Source organism: Capricornis sumatraensis, chromosome 8, assembly GCF_032405125.1.
Source record: "Capricornis sumatraensis isolate serow.1 chromosome 8, serow.2, whole genome shotgun sequence".
Classification (NCBI taxonomy): Eukaryota; Metazoa; Chordata; class Mammalia; order Artiodactyla; family Bovidae; genus Capricornis; species Capricornis sumatraensis.
The window spans coordinates 10,559,352-10,577,853 of record NC_091076.1 but is presented as its reverse complement, the minus strand read 5'-3'; the positions used below and the strand labels follow the sequence as shown (position 1 = coordinate 10,577,853).

Genomic DNA, 18,502 nt, shown 5'->3' with positions numbered 1-18,502 from the left:
CCTCGGCCATCAGGCCAATGCAGATGCCGGACAGGGGTGCCTCCTGCAATCTGGGGGTGCCTGCATACATGGCCCTCGGCTCCCATCTGCCGCCGGTCTTTGTTGTTTAATCGCTACGTCTAGTCTGACTCTTTCTGCAACCCTATCCCACCAGGCTCCTCTGTCCAGGGGATTTCCCAAGCGAGAATACTGCAGTGGTTTGCCAATTCCTTCTCCAAGAAATCTTCTCCACCCAGGGATTGAACCTGTGTCTCCTGCACTGGCAGGCGGGTTCTTCACCATGGAGCCGCCAGGGAAGCCTCCCTGTCCAGCTATGCAAAGGAGTAAAGTGGGATGAGCCTGGAGTGAACTACCAAGGTTGCTGGTGACTGGGTGAAGAACAGGAAGGGACCAGGCCCTCAGGGCATCTGAGCCCGGGGCAGATGCCAGCTCCCTGACCCAGAGCAGAGGTCAACTCAGAAAGCCACCATCCACCACCACCCCCTCTCACCTCCCAACACCCTGATGGCCCAAGGACCTGAACTCCAGTCCCAAAATCCATGCAAATATCTACTCCGTAACATACCTGGGTTTGTTTTTATATAAAAATAACATTTTCCCCCTAAATTTTTGCTCTAGGAAAACATGTCACGCTCACTGTGTCTTTATACACTATGCCCCTGGCCCTGGTCCTAGTGGGTCTAGAGCCATGGTCGCAGGGCTGTGGAGCAGACCGAGAGGAGCCCCAAGAGGACAGACAGGGCCTCCAGCCTGAGGCAGGGCAGGGTGGGGCAGGTGAGGAAGCCTGTCTGGGTGGCTTGGTGGCTGCTGGGGCCCCGGGCGCTGCGGTCATCACTGGTGCAGGTAGGCTTCCAGCCACACATTGCCAGACTTCTTCAGGGACCTGGGTGGTGAGGGTAGGGAAGATATGAGGGACTCAACTGCAAGATATTAACCTCTTCCCCCCCACGATGATGAGTGTGAGCGGAGATGGGCAGGCAGCTGGGGTGGGGCCGGAGGGGAGGACTGGGAGAGGCGGCTACACGCTCATTAACTGCAGTGGAACCTAGACCTTGGGTGGGAGGGGGAAGGGCCCAGGCCACGTCCAGCCAGGAACCAGGTGGGTCTGTCCCTCCTCTCCTGGCTCTCTCTGTCGCTTCTTCCTGCTGAGCCCTGTGACCCAGAGATTTGTAAGGCATGGAATGTGCCCACCACCAGCCTGATTCAGGTTGGGGGGAACCAGAAGCATCAATAACTTGCTAGAAAAACCCTGTGCCAGGTGTTTGAAAGGGGCCAGGCCAAGTGGCAGGGGCTTCGAGGATTGGGCTGGGATGGGTGATGAAGGAGGAATTCAAACACCAGTAGAGAAGGAAGGGCCTCCAAGTAAAGGGAACAGCCTGTGCTAAGGCACGCAGGTAGAAGAGCTCTGGCTGAGACTCTGGCCTCTGTTCCCCTGTCAAGGCTACCACCAGGGCCGAGCCCGGTCACCCCTGAACAGCTGCAGGAACACCACTCTGCTCTTCCTGCCCCATCAGTACGTTCCCGCAGTCAGAGCATCCTTCCAAAATCCAAGCCCTGTGTACCCCTCCTCCCCTCAGTGGCTCTGCCACCATCTAGCATACTCCTGCCTCAGGGCCTTTGCACGGTTATTCCCCGGCCCCAGACATGCTGCCCCCAGATGTCTCTTTGGCCAGCCCTCTCCCTTCCTCCTTGTCTCTGCTAAAACGTTGCCTTCTTACCACCCACCCTGCCACCCAACTAAAAATTGCATCTCTGCCTGGTACCCCCCATTTCCTCTCCTGTACCCACCCAAAGGTTTTGTGGTTTTGCTTTGTTTTTTGTTGAAGCACTTCTCCCTTTCTCGCATTTTGTCATTTACTTATTTTCTGTAATTAACTGCTTGTTTTCCGTTTCCCCCTGCTTGGATGTCAGCTCCAGGAAGGCAGGGATGTTGGGAAGTTCTGCTCACTGATGAGGACCGGGCCTGGGCCTGTGTGTGAGTGGACATTGGGAAGGACGGGGGTGGGGTCACAGCCAAGGGCAGAGAGGCTGATGGGAAAGGCCCTGAATGCCAACTCCCAGAGAGGAACCTGCAAGAACTCAAGAGAGCCAGGTGGGTGCTCAGGGAGTGGCTGACGGGCCCCAGGGGTGGGCGGGGGCCCCGGGGAGCCACCATGAGCGGAGGGCCCTTACCTGACGATGTCCACCAGGGCAGTGAGGAAGGGCTTCACCTCGTAGCTGAGGCCGTGCTTGGCGCACAGGGCCTTGACCAGCGGGGCCACCTTGCGGTAGTTGTGCCTCGGCATCGTGGGGAAGAGACTGGAGAAAACAGTGCCTTGGTACCCCCGGACCCATGCACCACCTCTCCCAGGCCCTCCGGGAAGTCCAGGACAGGTGTCTTGGCCTCCCCCGGAGTAGATGGGACATGGGGACTCAGGCCTCACTCCCACCCCCATGGCGCCCCCCACCCCGCCCCAGGGTCTGCGCTCACTGATGCTCGATCTGGAAGTTGAGGTGTCCACTGAACCAGTCGATGAAGAGTGAGGGCTCCACGTTGCAGGTGGCTGCCAGCTGCCAGGAGCAGGCGGGGCACGGGTGAAGGGGCTGGCACAGAGCGCCAACCCCACGGCAGCCCCATCAGCCCCCCATTCCTCCCAGCTGGGGACCCCACCCCTACCCCCAGGCTGGGTCCCACCCCGGCTGCCCACCTGAGAGCTGGCCCAGTCCCGGTGCTTCTCATGGCCAATCTCCCTGGGGATATGGTTCATCTGTGTGATCCACACAAACCAGTGGCTCTCCAGGACCCTGTGAGAGGAGGTTCAAGGCACTGCTGCACATCCTGCTGACCACTCAGGCTTCCCCATCTGCACTGTGGGCCTCAGCTTCCCCATCTGTACTACAGGATTGCAACTCCTCCCCACTGGTGTTTCAAGCAGTCAAGTGGTGTGGAGGCCATGCCAGGCTGAGCCCCGAGCAGCCCTACTCAAGCGGGTGGACACCCCAGATAGCTTCCCTGAGACCCGCCACCCCCTGGATGCTGCCACTCAACAGCCCAGGGAGACAGTACTGCTGTCCCCATTCTGCAGATGGAAGCACTGAGGGCTGAGGTCAGGGTGCTCTGCTGCTTGTCATGCCGAACCTGGCCATACCTGACAGCCACAAAGAGGAGCAGCGCCCCAGGAACGCCATAGAAGGGGACGTAGGACAAGAGGAAGCGGGCGTAGAAGCTGGCGGCCCAGAGCAAGTCCTGTAGAGGAGGGAGGAGGAGGGGGAGGCCGCAAGGCAGCCGGGACGGGGAGCTGGGGTCATCCCCATCCTTTCGGCTCGACGTACCTCGGACGGGCACATCACCACCCCTTCTCTGGGCCTGGGTTTCTCGGCCAGGTAAGGGGACAAGTCCTCGCCCTGCCAGCCTCACAGGGCTGACCATGGATGATGTGCAAGGGTGTGGGATGAAGGAAGCCTTGCCCAGAAGACAAATACCCGGCAGAGGGGGCCCAGAGGGTCCCCACCCTCATCTCTCACTGTGAGAGACGCACACCACACCCTGTGCACACGCTGACCTGGCAGCCACACACGCACACACTCACTCCCCCTGCTCTCGAGCACACGTGTTCCACATCACTACACGCACACCTGTTTGCAGTGGTGTCCCCGACACCCCGCCTTCCTCCACCACAGCTGTATGCCCGGGGGAGCTGGCGGGGCCCCCGCTCACCGTCCACTGCATGCACACCAGCATGTAGGCCAGATTTTCCACTTCGAAGTTCACCAGCGTGAGCAGCGGCGGGCCGACTGCAAGGAGGGGCATGAGGGGGGCTCAGGAGCAGGGTGGGGGTGCAGAGTAGGCCAGCCAGAGGGAGGGGGAGGGGGCTCTGTTCCTCCGGGGGGCTGGAGGCTGGTCCCGCCCAGCTGGGATGAGCCTGCGTCACCCACAAGGCCTGGTCTTCACTCAGGCCCTCGGTATCTGAGCCTTTCCAGGCTGGTCCTTGCCTCGCCGCCTCCCCCATGCCCTTTCTGCAGGTTGGCACCAGCCTGATATATCCCCAGCTGCCCTAGGGCTCGGGATGCCCTGACCGAGGGCAGGAAGGAACTCTGAAAGCTGCAGCCAGGGCTGTGACCGCCTCTGACCAGAAGGCACCCCAGTGGAGGGAAGGGCTAGGGCAGAGGAGGACCGCACAGGCTGCAGGCTGGGGCAACCAGAGACGTGCAGTGGACAAGGCAGGCGCCGGCGCGGCCCCCACCCCATCCGTGCTCCCACCCCCAGGAGGACAAGGGAACACTCACTCAGGAAAAAGTACAGGTGCTGGTGGTTGTAGGGCAAGTATCTGCGCTTCTTCTTGCCGTACTGTGGGGATACAGGCAGCCTGTTGGGGAGGGCGGCTCTCCAGGCCCTCCTTGGCCCTGGCAGGGCCAGGGGGCTGGCTGGGCCAAGAGGCCAAGGTAACTCTGGATTCTAGCCACTGGGAGGTGGGGAGGGCGCACTCTGGGGACAGGGGCTCTGCCTAGAACTAGACAGAGTAGGGGGTGGGGCCCCGCGGGGGTGGGGGGATCTGGGGCCACCAGGTTTCCGCTGCAGGCCCGGCCTGAGTGTGTCCCCCCACGCACCTCGATGGACGATTCCCCCAAAAGGAAGACAGGCGCCACAGTCACGTCCGGGTCCTTGTGGAAGATGTTGGGCTTCGCGTGGTGCTGGAAGTGGCGGAAGTTCCACCAGTGCGCAGAGAAGCCCTGCGGGGGAGTGGGCTCTCAGGGGTGGGGCCGGGTCACGCCCACCTCCCCACGCGGCCACGCCCACCTTCCCATGCAGCCCCGCCCCCACTCGCCCCGGTGGCCTGCCATCCGCCCCCACCCTCACCTTCAGCTGCCCCATCACAAACTGCTGGGCCAAGTGGTTCCATCGGGAATTCCTGAAGATGGACGTGTGGCCCAGGTCATGCTGCAGACACCAGCTCTGGGCCTGGGGACACACAGGGTCCGGGGCTGTGGCCGGGAGCTGCCGGGGGTCCAGCCCAGAGCCCTTGCCAGCCAGCCCTCCCAGCTCACAGGACACCCCCACAGCTGGCGTCCCACTCTAGACCCTAGTGGGCCAGCCTCTTTTTTTTTTTTTAATTTAGTTTTTATTTTCTGGCTGCCCGGCATGGCATATGGAATCTTAGGTCCTCTACCAGGGATTGAACCTGCACCCCCCCTGCACTGGAAGTGCGGAGTCTTAACCACTGGACTGCCGGGGAAGTCCCCAGATTCCTCTTTTAAGAGACAAGGACAGCTGAGCTTGGGAGGTCCAGGGGCTGCAAGACTGTCATGGAGCTGCAGGCAGCAGCCTTCCAGCTCTGGACCCTGGGCTCCCTGCGGGGTACTAAGTAAAGAGCTTCCTTAGTTCATTTAAAATGAAGCTGGACTTATAGGGCCTCTGGCTGGTCATTCTTTGTTTGCAGACAAAGAAAGAAACAAATGTTTTGTTTGCTGCAGTGTTTCTTGTTTGCTGGTCAATGTGTGCTTTCAGCAGACATTTCCCAAGTGCCCGCATGTGCCAGGCCATGGCTGTTGTCAGTCTAGGTGTCTGCAAGACAGCACTGGGTCACCTGGGAGACGGCCAGGATGAGGGCGGCCAGGGTGCTGGGCAGCCAGCCGGGGCCGAGCAGGTAGATCATGAGCCAGGCGAGCACCTCCATGGCCAGGATGTGGCCCAGCAGGAGACCAAAGAAGGCGGGCTTGGCTTCAAACAGCTTCATGTCCTCCACCGCTTGGCGCAGGGCTCGGAAGTCCTCGATCAGCTGGGTCTGCCGGGGCGGAACAGCCGATCAGCCGAGGAAGCGAGGGAGGCCCCCCATTCCCACCCTCCATCCCCCCAAACCCTCCTCTTCCCGGGCAGCCCTCCACAGCCACTCCTCCTAGGGTCCAAGGGGTGTGGCCAAAGGGGATGGAGTGCCCAGCTTGGGGTTCCCCCATCCCCACAGAAGGTGTGGGGAGCCTGAGAAGCAGGGAAAACTCTTAGAGCTCAGTTCATCTAAATCCTCATCATAGATGGGGATGCAGGGCCCAGAGCAAGGAAGGGGGTCTGCCTGGAGTCTCCCAGGAAATGCTGGTGCAGGCGTCCCTACAGCTCTGCCAGCAACTGTCCGCTCGGGAGGGCTGGCAAACCATGAAGCTGTTACCAGCAATGCCCCCATTCTTCCAGCCCCACACGAGGGGCTTAGCCTCCACTGGGGCCCTGCTCACATTCTGGGGTCCATCCTGGCTGGGCTCCTCTGGGGCCAGCTCTCCAATTAGGAGAGGCTGCAGGAACTTGCGCACAAAACTGAGGTCCTGGTGGAAGGCGTGGAAGGCATCCTGAAGGAGAGCAGGGAGTCAGGCAGACAGACAGACAGACAGCTGGGGCAACACCCAGAGGCAGCAGGCAGAAGCAAAGCACAAGGGCTGCTGATGGAAGGGCAGAATAGGCAGGCAGGCAGCTAGTTGTTCATTAGTCACAACTGAACGACGGTCAGCCTTGCCCATGAGTCCTCCCTGGTCCTGCCCAGGCCCTGGGTGCCCTGCTTGTGTACCTCTCGCCTGCTGGGCTCCAGCTGCTTCACTCTGCCATGGGGCCTTTCCCCAAACTTGGTTGGGTGTTTTAAAATCTGGATTTACAGAAAGTTTTCCCTGGAACACTCTGCTTCCGTTCATGAAAGGGTTTGACTTTTCCAAAAAAGATCGCGGGAAAGCTTTCTCAAAATCACAAGCTTTTCTATTGGGTCACAAATGTCAGATCTACCAGCTTTTACAAACATAAGCAGTGAGTAACGTGGGAGTGAGGAAACTGGCAATTGATGACCACTGGGCCACCAGGAGAAAAAAAAAAAAATCCACCGAAGACCACACAGCCTGAAGATGCTCGAACAGTTAAACTTACCTAATTTGAAAAGCAGGAGGGCAAAATGTTTTTTTAAAAAAATACATAAGTTTAATAAACAATCTAACATTCCTGTTATTCTCTGAAATGGTGGCGGGGGGTGGGGACAGGATGCAAAGCAGAAGGGGTTAGAGGAAGAGAGAGACCTCAAGCAAGATAAAGGGCCAAGGGATAAAGATAAAGAGGAGAGGGACTGGTCAGGAAGTGACCCCCACTGCTAATGCTTGGCAGCGCTGAACTGTGAGTAAACTTGAACGTCACACCTGGGCTCAGACTTCCTGATCTAGCCCTCATGTCCTTGGCTCATTGTCGTTCACAAACGGGTTTTTATCCCTGGACTTGCAGAGGCTCTCTGAGTGAGCCAGCCCCAGCTGACCAGCAGCCTGGACGGTAGAAGCAGTGTCTGGGGCCAGTTGGGATGGGGATGTCCCCAGGAAGGTGACTGTTGGCTGCTATTGTCCTCTCGCTAATGAGCCTAGCAGCACCTGGTGGGTGTTCCAACAGCCAGGCAGGCCCTTTGCAGTTACTGCACAACACCCTCCACACCATCTTATGCCGGGCTCAGAAGAACCTCAGGCCCCTTCAGCCCCCACCTAGAGGCGGCACCTGCAGGACTCACCTGAGGGTGAATCCTTGTTAGCTGTTCTCCCCTCCTGGCCCAGAGCAGCGGGAGGACCTGGGGGCTCCGAGGGTGTAGCTTCTGGAATAACCTAGGTCCTTGGAAAGGCTGGCTTGGGGCTCCTCCTTGGAGCTCACGTAGGGGACGGGGCTGTATTGGTATAGATCTGTCTCCAAGGAAGAGCTCTGATGGGGGGGCAGCACCCCTGGGAGACAGGGGGTCGAGGGGAGACTTGGCCCCCCAGGAAGCTGCCATGGCCCTGGTTACCTGGGGACCAGTGTTGGCCGGGGAGCTAAGAGGAAGATTGCTCCTGTGCTTGGCTGACCCCGCTCACCGTGACCCCGAACGAGTCTGTTCTCCTGCCTGGAACTAGGCAAATCCAGGGGGCAAATCCAAGGGATGAGACTCCAGACCTTTCTGGATCTAGAACCAAGAGCATTAACTTTTTTTTTCTTTTTAATTATAGTCAAACATACATAAAATTGACCATTTTCACCATTTCGAAGTGTACAGTTCAGTGGCATTTAATGTATTCACTTGTTGGGCAACCATCCCCGCCATCCATCTCCAAAACTTCTTCACCTACCTCGGCTAGAAGTCTGTCCCCATGAAACACTACCTCCCAATTTCTACCTCTCCCAGCCCTCAGAGCTCAGTTGATAAAGAATCCGCCGGCAGTGCAGGAGACCCCAGATTGATTCCTGGGTCAGGAAGACCTGCTGGAGAAGGGATAAGCTACCCACTCCAGTTTTCTTGGGCTTCCCTTGTGGCTCAGCTGATAAAGAATCCGCCTGCAATGTGGGAGACCTGGGTTTGATCCCTGGGTTGGGAAGATCCCCTGGAGAAAGGAAAGGCTACCCACTCCAGAATCCTGGCCTGGAGAATTTCCACGGACTGTACACTCCATGGGGTTGCAAAGAGTCAGACACAACTGAGTGACTCACTTCACAGCCTCCAAAAACCATAGGTACTGCTCTCTCTGTGAATTCCCTGGTGGTTCAGTGGTTAGGACTTTATGCTTCCACTGCACAGGGCACAGGTTCAATCCCTGGTCAGGAAACTAAAGTCCTACAAGTCATGCAGCTCGGCCAGAGGGAAAAAAAAAAAGAAAGAATTGACACTTAGAAGAGGAATCACATAGTCTGTGTCACTGACTTGTCACTTAGCATAATGTCTTCAAGGTTCATCCATGTGTAGCATGTCAGAACTTCCTTCTGTTTTAAGCCTGAATGAGCATTGACTCTGATTCTCATTTCCTCTGAAACCCCCATGGTGGTGCACGGAGCCCACATACAAACAGGCACGCGGCACGCTCACAAAGGGTGTAACAACCGAGGCTCACAGGTGTCACAGAAATTCAGTGCCACGAGTGTGTGTCTCTACACAAGCAGACACCACCACCAACCCACGAAGGCTCACAGCCACGCTCGGGAACAAACACGCACGGGCAGTCACTCGGACACCCAGAGAGACACAGCCTGGTACACACACACACAGCAGACGTGTGTCCTGTGGCTACAGCCTCAGGATGTCCACCCTCCCAGCCCTGCTCTCTCCTGACCTCTGAGTCTGTTCTGGGGCCACCCTAGCACCCGGCAGACCCCAGATGCTCCGGGGCCACGCTCTTGAGCTGAGCCGCTGGGGCAGCAGGTCACCTCCCCGACTCCTTTCCCCTCGCTCGGGTGTACCCAAGCCTGGCTTGGAGATGCCCCAAGGGAGAGGCCACAGCCAGGCCCACCCAGGAGACCTCCAGCCAAGTGTGTCCCTTACAGTGAGTAGGGAAGGGGTGAGCCCCCTCAGGTCCAGGTGGGAATATCCCGGAGCTCACAGACAAGTCTCCACCTGATGGGTGGGAAGGCAGCGCTGCGGTAGGTCCTGGGAAAGCAGCTCAGGTTCCTGGGGCTGGGTTGAGCACTCCAGAGCCTACACTTCTTACAGTCTGAGTATCAACACAGTAGGTCCCTGGCTTCAGACCCAAACCTCAGCAAACAGTTTTTTGTTTTTTGTTTTTCCTGCACTATTGGCTGGGGCCGTGTGACCCAGTCCTCTTTGGCCTCTGTTTAAACATTCAGGAATCTCAATGGGCAAAAGACTCAGAGAGGTTGAGCCACTTACTCAAGGTCACCCAGCTCCATCTGATGAAGGCTGGGCCAGAACTTGGTCTGCCTGTAAAATGGTGCTTGTGGCCACTCCCCGGTCAGAGGGGAGGCAGTGGGTCTTCTAGGTGGGGGCAGGGGGTCCTCACCACGAGGCTGGTCACCATCCTGAGTAACCAAGGATCTGGCTGCTCAGAGGCCAGGGTGTGGGGGTCAGGAAGGTGGTCCTGGCATTTCTGGGGCTGCACTGACCAAATCTCAGGGCACTGCAGGAGGTCCCAGCCTTACACTGCGCCTCCCCACCCCCCCGCCCCCAGTGTATCTGGAAACATCTTCTCAGAGGCACGGGTGCAAACCCTGTGACTTTCCCCCAAGGAGGTGGCAATTGAGGCCTCTCACTAGTTCTTGGAACAGACTTGGGTGAAACTTCTAGAATTAAAATGGTGTCTCTAAACATAGACTGCAGATGGCAGGGACAGGCCCTGTTCACAGCGGTGGCCTCGGAGCCCTGCACAGAGCAGGCGCAGGATGGCAGGTGTGAGTGTGTGGACAAGAGCCGACCCCCACAGCCCACCAGACGGGGGTCTGAACCATCTGCCGGGGAGGGAACAGAGGCTCCGAGTGGTGGGCCCACTCGCCACAGAGTCTGCAGTGGCAGAGCGGGGATTCAGATCCAGGGATCTCCTGTGAGGTCCACGTCCTCCCAGGGCACAGCTCCCACTCAGCCCTGCCTCAGTCCCTGGAAGCCTCAGAGTGGCCCCCTGCTCAGGCCCCCAGCCCCCACTTGAACTCCAGGGAGTAGCTGGTTAAGGGCAGGCATGGGGAGACTCAGGAGGCAGCCTGCAGAGGGTAGGAGCCAAGTCATTTATGAGCCACGCCAAGCCATGGAACCACAGACAAGATCACACCCCTTCTCCAGCCTGTACTTTGTTGTCAGTAAGTCAGGAATCACTCGTGCCCATCTCGTGGGGCTGCCGGAGGACTGAGGCAGTGCAGGTAGAGCACTGGGAAGGGGCCCGGCGTCCAGTCCCCGTGGCCTCAGCTGCCTATCACCTAGGTCCACCCAGAGATCCAGGCCCGCAGGCGGGAGGCAGGAGGGCGGAGGTGCACCCTGCTGGTCACGTTCTGGGCAGCCTGAGGCGAGGAAGGAGGACACCTTCCACCCCAAAGATAAGGCGGAGGCGGGGAGCATTTCTGATTACTTCTTCAAAGAATCTGGAATGTTCCAGATCAGGAAAGGGGTGGAGCAGCTGGGGGCTCAGGTGGCCTGGGTCTGCTCCTCTTAACCTCGGCTCAGGAGGCTCCAGTGGCTTGTGAGGATGGGGGAGGACACACTCAGGAATTCGTCTCTCTCTCCCTCCCTCCCTTTCGAGTGGGAAGATTCGAAAGGAGAGCCGGATCTCACTCCCAGTGGCCAGATGCTCCTTCCAGTCAATGGGGAGGCACTATCAGTAACCCCATTTTATAGATGAGGAAACTGAGGCCAAAGGGCACACAACTCTGGACATGAGTATCCAACTCCTGCCCAAGCAGCAGAGTCTTGCTCAACGGCAGATGCCCCCAGGAAGTTGCCCCTATCCCCCCCAGCACCCCTGGTGTCCCTGGTGATGAGTGTGGTGGCCTGGGAGGGGGCGGTCTCCTCCACCCAGCACCCTTGGCCTCACAGGTGCCACTGACCCAGCTGTGACATGAAGTGGACCCCCAGGTCCTCTCTCCACCACTGAGCTCTGGTTCTCTCCCGCTGCTGTTTCCTGAGAAACCCATGGCTGCCGCTTGGGCATCCTTAGAGGAAATGTAGACAGGCTCCCAGCTGCTTAGGCTGCTAGCATCCCCACATTCCTGCCCAGCACCGCACAATCCTGACACCTCCCCAAGGCACTGTGACCCCCCATCCCCTCACCGCCCAGCTCCACCAGGGGCCTGGGTGGGTGGGGACACTGCAGAAAACGTCTACAGAGAGGGCGAGTTTCACAGGCAGTGGCCATTAGGCAGCTTTCAAGGCAGCCAGCGTGGTAGTGGAAGCAGAGCGTGGGCGCCAGGACCAGGTCATCCGAGTCCCTGGCCAGCCCCTCTCTCCGGCCCCACTCTCACTCCAGAGCCTCAGATCCACTCAGACCTGCCCCTACTCAACTCCCAGACACACACCCCAACTTCCAAGCCCAAGGACAAAGGTCCTGCCCTTTGAGGGTTCCAAGAAGGTCCCTTTAAATCACCCATATTCAGCCTCAGTCTCCTCATCTGCAAAATGGGCTAACACTGGGATCACCTCTGAAGTTTGTTGTCTGATTACCACCCGGAGTTAGATCCTAATGGTTCCCACTGGTGCCCCTGAGCCCAGCATCACCTGCTGTCTCCCCTGGACACACCTGCACCTCAGGGCCCAGGTGAATGGCCACCTCTTCCAAGTGGCTTCCCCTGGCAGGGCTGGCGGGGAGGTCCCTATCATCTGTTAACGCCTCCCTTTTCTCCTGGAAGGCTCTGCCTTCCCCTTCCTCACTAGGGATCCTTTAAAAACGTATCGATACGTCAGATTCCCCTGTCTTCTCTGTTCTGCCCTGCATTCTCCCCTTAGAATAACACCAAAGTCCTGATTCCCCTGCTACCACCAGTCCTCATTGCTGGCCCTTCTCACTGCTTGGCTCCGGCAACACCGATGGTCTTGCTATTCCCTGAACACACAGAGTATGGCCCCACCTCCGAGCCTTTGCCCTAGCTGGTCCCTCCGCCAAGGAACACCCTCCTAGCAGATTTTCTTTCTGCTGCCTCATGCAGCATGAGGGATGAGAGTTCCCCAACTAGGGATCAGACCCATGCCCCCTGCAGTGGAAGCGTGCAGCCTTAACCACTGGACTGTCAGGGAAGTCCCTCCCTGCAGATTTTCTGTTCATAGCTGTATCTTCAGAGGTTAGGTCAAGGTTTCGCATATGGGATATGCTTGCTGGTATCTGCTATTGAATCTAGTAAGTCAATAATTGAAGAATGAATGAATGAATGAATGAAATAAACAGCTAAGTGGCAGTGGAGCAGGTGGTTAAGAGCATGGGCTATGAATTCAAATCCAGGACCCATCACTTAATTTCAAGTCATTTTGCCCCTCTGAGTCTGTTTTCTCATCTGTAAAATGGAAATAATAACAGTACCTGTCCCATAGAGGTATCATGAGGATTTAAAGAGGGACTGTCTATAAATCAAGCACTGAATTCGGAGCCTGGCACATAGTAGGTGCTCAGCACACAGCCCTGGTCAACTTATGACCAGCAGTGGCTGGGCCTTGCCCCTCCCTGGCTGGCTCCTGTAGTCTCAGACCGCCTATGACTCTTAGACAAACCTGGCTCAGGGCCCAGAGCACTCTCCCCAGGGTACCCGGTTTTGTATCCCAGGATGGCCACAAGCTGACTTCACGGCGCAGGAACTCTGGGAATTTCCTGGCAGGAAGGCTTCTGTGGCCTGAACAGCAGAACAGCTGATGGGCGGCAGGGGCTGGTAAGAGGTGGCTGCGGGAACACAGCCCCTGTGACATGGCTACCCCACCCCCACCAGTGCTCCAGGGCAGGGGCTGGGGTGCCTGGGGGTCTGGGCTGGACCACACCAGGCCCTGGGTGGTCTGAGCCCTGCTCTGCCCTGTGGGCTCACCACAGACAAAAACTGGGGTCCCCCACCCCCAATCTCCTCATAACCCCTTTGGCCTGAACAGACCAGGTATTGGTGGCAACTTAAGCCCAGTGTCTGGGGCCTCGGGAAAGCTAAGAGATGGCCTAACATCACGCCCTGTTACAGACATGAAAGAACCAAGGAGGGGGCTAGGTCATGGCTGTCTACTGCACCCTACAGTCTGCAGGGCACACTCACACTTATCAGCCGGCAACACACACTGACTGGGAACAACTGCGTGGCAGCTGTGGGGCCACAGAGTGGCAAAGGCACAGTTCTGCCCTCAGCTGGCTCACTGTCTGTCCCCGCTGTCCCCACTTTACAGATGAGGAAACGGAGGCTCACAGGAGTGACATGCCAGGTTCAAGGTCACTCAGAGCCTCCAATGGCAGAGCCAGTACATGGCCCCAGGGAACAGACAGCATGTTTTTTAATGGAAATGGGAAAACGGGCCCTGTTGGTGAGGAATCAGTGAGACAGCGGTCACGTGGGGTCTCAGGGTGTAGAGCTAAATGGATGATGGAGTTCCCACACAGGGAGGGTCCCCAGCATAGGCCTGGGCACCAAGCAGGAAAAAGTGATTCACAAACATTCTTCATCATCTTCCTCTCACCAGCCTCCATCCTGTCCGCCAGGTCAGAGATTGATAAAAGGCCAGAGCGGCCACCTCCAGGATACTGGAGGGGTGCCCAGCACTCAGCCCAGGGGAGCGGGGAGGAGCTGCGGCTCCTTACTAACCCACCCCCCAACCCCACCCCAACGCCCTGGCAGCAATGCACGTGTGTGTAACCATGCACACAAACACAGGCCTCATTCACACATGTATAGGCCTGGAGATGGTCACATACTCACCAGCCCTCACTCCCTGGCCACCACGTGGCCCCCTGGCACTGTGCACAAGGGTTTGACTATCACCTTCTAGAGTTTCAGGAGATGTCTGATCCCTAATCTCTCAGCTTCTGGGGAAAGTCAGGAAGAGAGACTTTTTCCTTAAAAGAGTCCCGGGAAGATCGCCCAACCCACAAGAGAAGGCAGTGGGCAGAGAGAAGGTGGTTCTGGCAGCAGGACCACTGACCCTGCTCAGACAGGACACAATCTCTTTTGTTATTTAAAGCCCCGCCAGTTAGAGATTCTCCTGGAATCTTGGAGAACTTCTTGGTGCCCAGGGTGACCAACCTAGAATTTGGGATGGTCAAGGACAGAGCGTCACGGCCCCAAGTCCTATTGTTTGGCTGGGGGCGGCGGGGGGGCGGTCTGTGGAAAAAGGGGCTGGTGAGGAGTCTCACCCTGATGGCTCCTCTGCCAAATGGTCCCACTGGACAGGCCACATTCCTCCTTGACCAAAATGTCTTGACATAGCTGCGGAGGGGAAGCTGGGGTCCACAGGAGCCCGTCTGTTCCTGGGGTGACTGTGCTTTCCGAAGAGGCCCACCCAGCCTGACTGGCAAAATTCTCCCACACGCAGCTGCTAGCCCAGGAGAGGTGAGTCACTGCCCCTCAGAGCCATTCACAGCAGTTCCTGGGAAAGCCACAGACCTCTAGGCCCTGCCCAGGCTCTGCTGCCCTGCCTCCAGCCTCTGAGGGCACATCCTTGCCAGCCCCTAGGGAACCCGCCCTACCTCTGGCATCCAGCAAGCACCCAGCATGAAGACCCCTCTCTGGGGGGACCCAGAACCAGAGGAGGAACACCAGAGCACCAGGGAGCGCCCTCACCTAGGGCCAGCGCTCTCTGCCCGGACACACCCACCTCTGAGACCCCCCTTCCTCCCACAGACATCTGCTGCAGCTCAGCCCCAGGACTGCTTTCTCCAGGCTGTGGTCTTCTCACTCTACATCAGGCCCCCGTCAGTCCCTCCCAACTCTGGGTCCCCCGTCATGGAGGTCAAAGGTCAGCGCGAGTAGGAAGGATGCTAAGCACCCACCCGGCTCCCACCCCGCGCCGCTCCCACCCGCGGTGGAGCGGGGAATGGTGCCCAGCGACCAGGCCCCAGCCGAGCACCGGGGCTCCACCCGGCCGGCGGTGGGCGGCCTTACCGTGGCGTCCTCGGCGCCGTGGTGGCCGATGAGGCGGCTGCCCCCCGGGTGTCGCTGTGCCCAGCGGCTGATGTCGTAGACGCGACGCTCAATCACCAGCCACTTGTCGCCTGGCAGGTTGTGCCGGCGGACCTGCTCCCAGCGGAGGGTGGGCAGCGGCGACCCCCGCTGCGCAGGTTCCCAGTCTGGCTCCCCGACTCCGCCCATGGCTGCTCGCAAAAGTCCTCGCGAACCCGGGACCTCGCCGAGCAGAGACCCCGAGGGGAGCGAGGCAGCGATCGGAGACTGCCTCCGCCGCCACCCGCTGCTCCGCGGCCCCGCCCTGCCGCTGCGGCCTCCGTACGAGCGTGCGCCGGCCCGGCTGTCCGCGGGCAACTTTTCCCTGCCTTATAACCGCGCTGACAGCGCTCGCCTCACCCCCTCCCCGCGCCCCGGCCCCCGCCGCCGCCGCCCCAATCCCCGCGCAGCGGCTCGGCCCCCATTGGTTGCGCCGCTCGCCGGCGGGGCCGGCGGGGAGGGCGGCGTCGAGGCGGGCGCGCCCCGCCCGCGGGGCTCCGCGGCCACCACACCCCGGCCTGTGGGGGGCACCGGCGCAACCCCGCTCGTGCCGGGCGGGGCAGGGAGGGCGGGGCCGCAGGAAGGTGAAGCCGGCAGCGGGGTCCGCCGCGCCCTCGGGGGCCCGGTCCGCGCCCGGTGGGGCCCTGAACAAGAGTCTGCGAAGAATGGCCTTCCCGCTGCGCCCTCTGGAATGTTAAATTCTGAGGTCTTAGAGGTAGGGACACTACCTCGAGATGACTATAAAGAGCTCTCGAACCAGGGGTCCCCAGCATCCGCTCAGCGAGGTCTCTCGGTCGGGGCTGTCACTGGCCTGACCACCCCCACCCCTCGGGGGACCGTCTGTGGAGGTCAGTGGTCTTCTGCCTTCGGAGATTCAGAGGTGGGGAGGCTGCGGGATGGCCACCCGGGCAGAGCAGGGGCCCCGGAGTGGGGAGTGGGGTACTGTCATTCACCAGATGTGGCTGCTCAGCTGGTGGCTTGCTGCTTACACTACACTTCCCTATTTTTTACTTAAATTCCTTTTCAGAGTGTAGGTTGCTCCCCTACACTTTGTCATTTGTCAGAGACAAAAGATTTTGTTGTCCTTGTCTAGTGGCTGAGTCGTGTCCGACTGTTGTTCAGTCCCATAGGACTGTAGCCCACCAGGCTCCTCTGTCCGTGGGATTTCCCAGGAAAGAATGCCGGGGTAGGATACCATGCCCTTCTCCAGGGGAATCTTCCTGACCCAGGAATCGAACCTGTTTCTCTTGCATGCCAGGCAGATTGTTTACCACTGAGCCACCTGGCAAGCCCCAGAGACAAAGATATCTGTTTCTAAAAGTTAAGAATTCACACCTGCCAAGGCATGAAATCGGGCTGAGGTTTATGCTGCAGGACAACAGGTATCAGTGCTGAGCCCACATCAATACCACCAGAGGGTGTGTTGAGGCACAGACTGCTGGGCTCCGCCCCCAGCAGGGCTCAGCAGGTCTGGTTTGGGGGGCAGAGAATTGCATTTTAACAAGTTCTTAGGTGATGCTGATGCCAATGTCCTGGTCTGGGGAACACACTTTGAGAACTCTAACTGTAGCTTTCTGATGTGCTAGCATTTTATTTTCATTTAACACTTGGTAGGAAATCACTCAGTAATATTTGTGGGACCAGATTGGCCAGGGTCCAAAGAAGGGTTTGAAGAGGGCTCTGAATTCTCCTTGTTACCCAGAGCACCTGCATTCGATTACCAGGACAATCAGTAAGAGCTTGTAGAGACCATGGTGGAGGGCTGCCTGAGCTGTCTCTACTGAGGCATCCTGGAGTCCCCTCCCTGAGTGCATGTAGGGGTGGAGGAGCATGGCTGGCAGCTCAGCAGCTGGAGAGGACTGCTGACGCCCCTGCCCCGTCATATCCACACATGGGCAGCAGGATGGAAGAGGCGTGGCCCCCACCCTGTCTTCAGCGGCCATCAGTGGTCAGTTACTGACCCCTGACCCTCTCCCTGGGCCCTAGCCTGGTCTCAGCTCCTGTGAGGTAGCAGGGGATTGAGTGGGTTAGAACCTTCGCTTGCCCCAGCTGCGCCCAGAGAGGTGAGGAAGATGAAGGCCCACAAAGGATCCGCTAGGAGAAAAAGCAAGAACAGGGCTCAGGGCTAGACCACTGCCTCCAGCTACTTCATCCCAGCAAGGGGAGAAGGGCAGCTGAACCTTCTTACCACCTGGAGTGCGTGCTAAGTCGCTTGAGTTGGGTCCGACTCTTTGGAACTCTGTGGACTGTAGCCCACCAGGCTCCTCTGTCCATGGAATTCTCCAGGCAAGAGTACTGGAGTCGGTTGCCATGCCCTCCTCCAGGGGATCTTCCTGATCTAGAGTGTGTCTTGCTTTGCAGGCGGATTCTTTACCACTGAACCATCGGGAAGCCGATTGCTCTAAAGCCTGAACTGTGCCTTCTCCCCGGAGCTCCACCAACAGCTTTCATTTTTCTGAGGGCCTCCGGACCTTCCATGGCTTCTTTGGACTTCAAACCAGGGAATCTGGCAACTTTCCTAGAGTCGGAGGCCCTGGGGAATCTTGAGATTCCATTGTCTCCAAACCCCCATCAGGGCAGTGAGGCCTCAGGCTACTTGGAAAGAGAGAGGTACCACTTGACATTCCTGAGCTGCCATGGGGCTACTGTCAAGGCTTTGGGTTGAGGCAGGGGGAGGGGAAGTATACAAAAGGCAAAGGAGGGTCTGACTGGCTGGAGCAGTTTTTGGGGGGAGGGTGGTGTCACATGAGCCACTGCGGGGCTTCTCCACGAGCTGCTTCATGGCCTGTTGGACACACTGAAGTCTCCATCCCCCTGCGGAGTCGCCAGTCACTGTCCTGGAGCTGAGTGATGCTTGTGTAGGCCAGCAGGGCTCAGGCAAGTCACAGAGGGGCAGCGGTGGCCCAGTCGGGCAAATTTCTGAGAAAAGCTGTGCGCCTCCCAGAAAGAACAGTCACGAACCCAGGCATTTGTTCTGCAGTGGACCCAAGTCAGAGGTTTGTAATTTGGCTTTGCGTTAAAGCTCACCACAGGCTTCCCATGTGGCTCAGTGGTAAGGAATACACCTGCTAACGCAGGCACCCCAGGAGAGGTGGGTTTGATCTCTGGGTCAGGAAATCCCTGGAGTAGGAAATGCCAACAGGATTCCAGGATTCTTGCCTGGGAAATTCC

The 18,502-nt window shown here is 58.5% G+C and overlaps 1 protein-coding gene across 1 annotated transcript; it reads right to left on the bottom strand.

Moving 5' to 3' along the window:
* Positions 1-571: 571 nt before the first annotated feature.
* Positions 572-15,621, bottom strand: FADS3 (fatty acid desaturase 3). Its single transcript, XM_068976909.1, has 12 exons — positions 15,275-15,621; positions 6,202-6,312; positions 5,565-5,762; positions 4,838-4,939; positions 4,588-4,710; positions 4,267-4,327; positions 3,698-3,774; positions 3,129-3,226; positions 2,688-2,784; positions 2,471-2,550; positions 2,173-2,298; positions 572-883 (listed from the first exon to the last, which is right to left on the bottom strand). The coding sequence occupies exons 1-12, from the start codon at positions 15,479-15,481 to the stop codon at positions 832-834; spliced, it is 1,332 nt and encodes a 443-aa protein (XP_068833010.1). The 5' UTR covers positions 15,482-15,621; the 3' UTR covers positions 572-831.
* Positions 15,622-18,502: the final 2,881 nt, after the last annotated feature.